Source organism: Phalaenopsis equestris, unplaced genomic scaffold (genome assembly GCF_001263595.1).
Source record: "Phalaenopsis equestris unplaced genomic scaffold, ASM126359v1 Scaffold202400, whole genome shotgun sequence".
Lineage (NCBI taxonomy): Eukaryota > Viridiplantae > Streptophyta > Magnoliopsida > Asparagales > Orchidaceae > Phalaenopsis > Phalaenopsis equestris.
The window spans coordinates 2,296-8,624 of NW_018222107.1; the positions used below are offsets into that span (position 1 = coordinate 2,296).

Genomic DNA, 6,329 nt, shown 5'->3' on the forward strand with positions numbered 1-6,329 from the left:
TAGTGTAGTGTAGTGTAGTGTGTAGTGTAGTTGTAGTTGTAGTGTAGTGTGTAGTTGTAGTGTGTAGTGTAGTTGTAGTGTGTAGTGTAGTGTAGTGTACTGTAGTGTAGTGTACTGTAGTGTGTAGTGTAGTGTAGTGTTAGTGTAGTGTAGTGTAGTGTGTAGTGTAGTTGTAGTTGTAGTGTAGTGTGTAGTTGTGTAGTGTAGTGTAGTGTAGTGTAGTGTAGTGTAGTGTAGTGTAGTGTAGTGTAGTGTAGTGTAGTGTAGTGTAGTGTAGTGTAGTGTAGTGTAGTGTAGTGTAGTGTAGTGTAGTGTAGTGTAGTGTAGTGTAGTGTGTATTTGTGTAGTGTGTAGTTGTGGTGTGTAGTGTAGTGTAGTGTAGTGTGTAGTGTAGTGTAGTGTAGTTGTAGTTGTAGTTGTAGTGTGGTGTGTAGTGTGGTGTGTAGTGTGGTGTGTAGTGTAGTTGTAGCGTAGTTGTAGTGTATTATAATAGTATAGTTATAGTATAGTTATAGTATAGTTATAGTATAGTATAGTATAGTATAGTATAGTATAGTTATAGTATAGTTATAGTATAGTATAGTATAGTATAGTATAGTATAGTTATAGTTATAGTTATAATATAGGTATAGTTATAGGTATAGGTATAGTATAGGTATAGTTATAGTATAGTTATAGTATAGGTATAGTATAGTATAGTATAATATAGTATAGTATAGTTATAGTTATAGGTATAGTTATAGTATAGTTATAGTTATAGTTATAGGTATTGCCGATTTTTTTATAGGTGGCTTCTTTTTTCCCTAAACCCTAATCCAACCCAAATCTATCCACTTTCTCTAGATCTCCAATCAATTTGGCTAAAACTCACACCCTCTCCAAAATCAACCATTACAACCTTCTCATCTTTCACTCTTTTATCCCTTTACCCGAAAGTTTAGAAGGGAGGCATAGTTAGGCACACTATTGAGAAGGGTTTAATGAAAGATGATATAGTTTTAGGATTGGTAAGACTCCTATAATTCTACTTTGTAACTATTTTGAACTCCCTATCATGCTAGTCCTATCATGAAGTTACAAGATACATTGTACTCCCTAAAAAAAAAAGAGAAATTTACGTACATACCTACACATTTTTTATGTATTTACATATCCTCACAACTAATTTTTTGTATTTACATAAAGCTTTAATTTAAAACGTGTATTTTAGTTAAAAAAATTATTATTCGCGTACTATCCATGTAAACATTAAAGTCTAGGTGTTTGATATGTAAGAATTGTGTGGTATCTTTGTAAATGACCCAAAAAAAATCAAATTTGAGTGCCATCCATTGTTCCTTTTAAGCATCAGTAAATTATTTTTTCTACCGTACCCTAAAGTTCCATTTTTACACACCTACCGCTTTATATTAATGGATAAAGTATTGAATTTGATTTTTATGAAAATTTAGGTGAGATTGGTAAATTCTCAAAAAAATTGGGTGCTATGTATGTAAATGCCCCTAATTGTTTTCAATATTTTCAATTATTATAACCATTTAAACTATTTTAAAAATGTCATTATTTTAATAATATTAATTAAAATTTTAATTCCATCATTCATAAACATATTTTTTTAATATTAAATTTAAATTTACTCGGTTTTAAGGAAAAAAGAAGCCACCTATTAAAAAATCGGCAACGTTATTTTTTTAATTTTTAATTTTAAATATTATTATAAAAGAAAGCAGGTACAAGATATTTATCATATATTAAGAATTTATTAGTAGATTAGAGGGAGGTTATAAGATATTACCGTGGATATAACTCTTTTGTACCCTAGGTCTAATTCCAATATCGTACACAGCGCTGCGTATGTCTATCGCACGTAAATTTTTTCCCAGGAAGACGTATACATCTCACATAATTATTTTCATATTTATATAAATAAAACTTAAATGATTAATATTACATAAAAATACCATCATAATTTCATGCATTACGCAAAAATGTTACAAATATAAATATCATATTTTGAGTGGTAGATATCTAAATGCATAGAAATAGCATGGTATGTACGTAAATTTCCCTATTTTTAATCACCAGTTACCCAATTTATCAAGAAGAACCTTGGTTTATTATGCTTTCCATGAGCATCCCCTTCACCGCCTGAAAAGCAAGCTCCAGCTTCTCCATCTGCTCCACACAAAGTTATACCCCAATAATATATAAATAAACAGTAAAAATTTACATCCATACCACACAATTCTTATGTAATTGCATATCTAACACCTATACTTGATAGAATGATGTGCATGTAAATATTTAAATTTAACGGTCAGATATTTAAATACATAAGAATTGTGTGGGATACCATGTAAATGCCCCAATTGAATAAATATACCTCTTTTCTTGCGAATTTATTGTGCTGATACAGCCCAATGTACAGATCCAAGCTGTCTTTAATGGAGCTATCCTTCTGCAAAAGTTTCAACACCACTCAAAACACATAGGAAGATTTACATGCATACCACTCATTTTTTATGTATTTGCATATCTAACATCTAAACTTTAATTTTTTATCACATCTTAACTAATGCATGAAAATATGTATTTCATTTTTTAGAAGTTTAAAAAAAAAATAGTGATATTTTTTATGTGATATTATGATGGCACAAAAACACTTGAAATATTGTTAAATTCTAATGATTTATTTCACATTTTATTTCAGATTTTATGATGAAAGAGAGGAAAATTCTTAAATTCATTAAATCATTATAAAAGGTGGGTTTAAAAAGATGGGAGATTTACATATATAACACAAGATTGTTATCAATTTACATATCTACCATATGTGTTTCACTATAAAAAAATTAATATTAGTGATATATTGATGTGTGATTTAAAGATATATGTGCTATATAAGTCAATAAAATTTTTCCATATTACATATGCAAATACTACATAAGAATTCAGTGGGGTATACATGTGAATCTCCCAAAAATAATTTTAAAAAACACTAAGATTTAAAATCTCCAAAATCAACTTAAATTAGTTCCAAAATTCATAGACTGTTACCACTTGGAGAAGTTTTTGAAATCCCTTCGTGTCGATTGACGTCGACTCGATCTTCATTTGATCCAAAATCCTAAAAGGCAAATCACATTAGACTAGTTGGAAAATTAAATGTAGGTTATTGTGTGCATAAGATATTAAGGGAGATATTCAAGCAAAATACCACCATTTTAATTTTTTCATGCATAGATAAGACGGTATATATGCAAAAAATGAAACGTTGGTAGAGCGGCATCTTTGAAGGTCGTATGTCCCCTCAGGTCACGGGTTTGAATCCCCCTTTGGCCAGTCTACCGATAATGAGGCCGGTCCTCGAGTAATTAGGCACATGAGATAATAGCCTCCGACCATTCTTTTTTTTTTTAATTTTTCAAAATGTAAAAAATGAAATGTTAGATATGTAAATAGAAGGGAAATGAGTGGGATGTATGTAAATTCTCCTATATATAAACTAATGTATGGCTTTGCAAATACTTGAAAACATTCAATGTGCTTTGCAAAAGAATATATGCACATATCCTATACTATTATGTAGATAGTTATGAATGTGAAGTCGAGAGAGATCCCGGCCGTTCGATCCATTTTGAACGCCAACAATTAAATCAATTTTTTTTATTTTCAAAATAATTTTGAATTTTAACAAAATATATTTCAGGCAGTAAAATGTAGTTAGTACCTGCCAATGGTGTGGGCAAGGAACTGGGTTTTAGCAGTCATCCTATCATGCTCTTCACAAGACATCTCCAACATTCTGCAGCCCTAAAAACCAAAAGAAAAAAAAAAAGCTTCAAACTTTCACCATATCAAAATTAAAAAAAGAAAAAAAAAAAAAAAAGCTTCAAACTTTCACCATATGAAAATTAAAAAATGAGGGATAATTATATACAGGTCCCCCCAAAACATTGATATTTACAAATTAACCAACGAGGTTATTTTTTCGGAACTACCAAACTAATGTATTTACCGGTGCCACAATCAAACTATTGAGAATCCTATTTAAGGTATGCTTGCCAAACACCCCCAAAAAATACCACATTTAGCAAAATCTAAAAATTGAAGTTTTGGAGTTAGATATGTAAATAAGTAAAAATTGAGGGGCATGCATGCATGTAAAAACTTGGCATTTTTCTAGTGTGACACCCAGCATAACCAACGATTTAAAGTTTGATAGCATACTATTAATGAGATTTAGTGACGATTTAACTTAAATCCAACCAAACACTAAAAAATTAAATCCAACGCCCCCGCTTAAATCGAATTTTCTCGTATTCTTACCATTTTCTAGTGTTCCATCATTTTTACGAAGTAAACCAGGATTTACTAAATCCAATTCAATAAATCCAAATTTATCGGATTTGATCAATCTTTTATGTAAAATCTATGTTGCAGCATAAGAACAATAAGGATGCCAAAAATCCTCAGATTTCAATCCTCTTGTGATTTAACAGAACCCTAATCTTAGAAGCCAAACGGAAGAACTTTACCTCTTGATGGAAAACATCCAAGAACTTGTCACAGAGACCATGGTTTCGAACTCTGACTCGATCATAAACCAAAGGCAAGCCTTCCCATCCATCTCGCCCGCTCTCGGGTCCGAACATCGGATGCGTGCAGAGCAGATCAACCTCCTCCGGCAAAACCTGCAGAAGCAGATCTCTCGGATGCTCCTTCACCGACAACACGTCGACGAAGAGTCTCGCCTTCTGTAAGTCGCGCATTGGAATCGTAGACAGTACGTCGCTGGTGGAAACAATGGAAGTGCAGAGCAGAATCACATCGCTTCCAGATGCAAAGAATTTACTGAATTCCCTGTGAAGTTGAAATAGGGTGTTACTTAGGATTACGATTCATGCGGAAGAAGAGGAAGAAGAAGAAAGAGATAGTAATAGAGAGATAGAGAGAGGGAGATGTTTATGTACTTGAAGAATGGGATGCCGAGCTGGAAGCAGAGGAGGGAATGATCGGAGCGCGATGTGGCGACGAGGGTGTGCCCTTGCTTGATCATTGTGCGGGCAAGGAACTGGCCGAAAGGTCCGAAACCTATTATTCCGATCTTTAGGGTTTCTGAAGCCGCCATTGTTTGAGTAGTAAAGAGGAAGAAAGAATGGTAGAAGCTCTTCAACACTTATGCTATTGAGGTCTTCATAATGCAGAACAATAAGCATTATCATTTAAAAAGATTTTACATATATAGCCCTCAATTCCTATGTATTTACATATCTACCACCTTAACTTCAATTTTTACATATACATATATATACATAGATATATCAACCTTAGCCGTTGATTTACATAGAGATGCGTGCAATATAAGCTTTAAATTACATAAATACCACATAATTCTTATGTATTTATGCATCTGACACCAAACTTTAATATTGATATAAATAACACCCAAATATTTGAATAACATTAAAAAAAAATATCACAAATATTACATTGAATTACACATTTCCATTCTTGCATTTTGATACAATTGAGAAACTAAAATATTAAACAATTAAATATCTAAATTTAAGGTTTGATATGTAAATACATTAGAGTTATGTGGCAAAAAATGACAAGTGAACAATTCTGAAACAAACTTTTAAATAAATAATGAAAAAATATAATGAATATAGATAGGAAAACTGGAAAATATTTGTGTACGTAAGACATACATAGAGCTGCGTACGTCCGGAGGTTACGAAGAGGGTATAGGGAGGTTATAACCTCCCTATAACCTACCTGTAACCTACAAATAAGTTCCGCGCATCTGTAGTTCCATAGGTACAAATAAGTTGCAAGGAGGTTACAGGGGGGGTATAATCCGGATATAACCCCCCTTGTATCCTCTGAATAACTTCCGACGCACATTGCGTACGTCTTACGCACGCAAATATTTTTCGGAAAACTGTGATGCCCTTGAAATTATTAAAAAGAAAGAGCCTTACATGCATATCCCCAGTTCCTATATATTTACATATGTAAAATCAAAATTTTACTTTTCACATCTATAACCACCCAAATCTTTCATATTTGAAATTTTAAAAAGCGAAATGCACATTTTCATGCGTAGGCAAGCTGGCGTATATGTAAAAATTGAATTTTAGATGTCATATATGCAAATACATAGAAATTGAGTGGTTGTAAATCTCCCAAAAGAAATTTGTACTCCTTTCAAGCCAGCCTCTAACATTTAATTTATTCCCTAACAAATGTTCATGGTAATACTTTTCCTCCCATCAGCTTATCTGTAACTTTCATATTTACATTTATAACACTCAAAATTTTAA

At 32.1% G+C, this 6,329-nt stretch overlaps 1 protein-coding gene across 2 annotated transcripts; it reads right to left on the bottom strand.

Annotated features, from left to right (window-relative positions):
- Positions 1–1,986: 1,986 nt before the first annotated feature.
- Positions 1,987–5,229, bottom strand: LOC110036088 (arogenate dehydrogenase 1, chloroplastic-like). Of its 2 annotated transcripts, XM_020740443.1 has the most exons (6): positions 4,974–5,224; positions 4,539–4,863; positions 3,731–3,813; positions 3,058–3,127; positions 2,384–2,458; positions 1,987–2,175 (listed from the first exon to the last, which is right to left on the bottom strand). In XM_020740443.1, the coding sequence occupies exons 1-6, from the start codon at positions 5,129–5,131 to the stop codon at positions 2,098–2,100; spliced, it is 789 nt and encodes a 262-aa protein (XP_020596102.1). In that variant the 5' UTR covers positions 5,132–5,224; the 3' UTR covers positions 1,987–2,097. The 2 variants fall into 2 exon arrangements, with proteins under 2 accessions (XP_020596102.1, XP_020596103.1); XM_020740444.1 differs by lacking the exons at positions 1,987–2,175; positions 2,384–2,458; positions 3,058–3,127 and adding an exon at positions 3,149–3,406 and having other exon boundaries at positions 4,974–5,229.
- Positions 5,230–6,329: the final 1,100 nt, after the last annotated feature.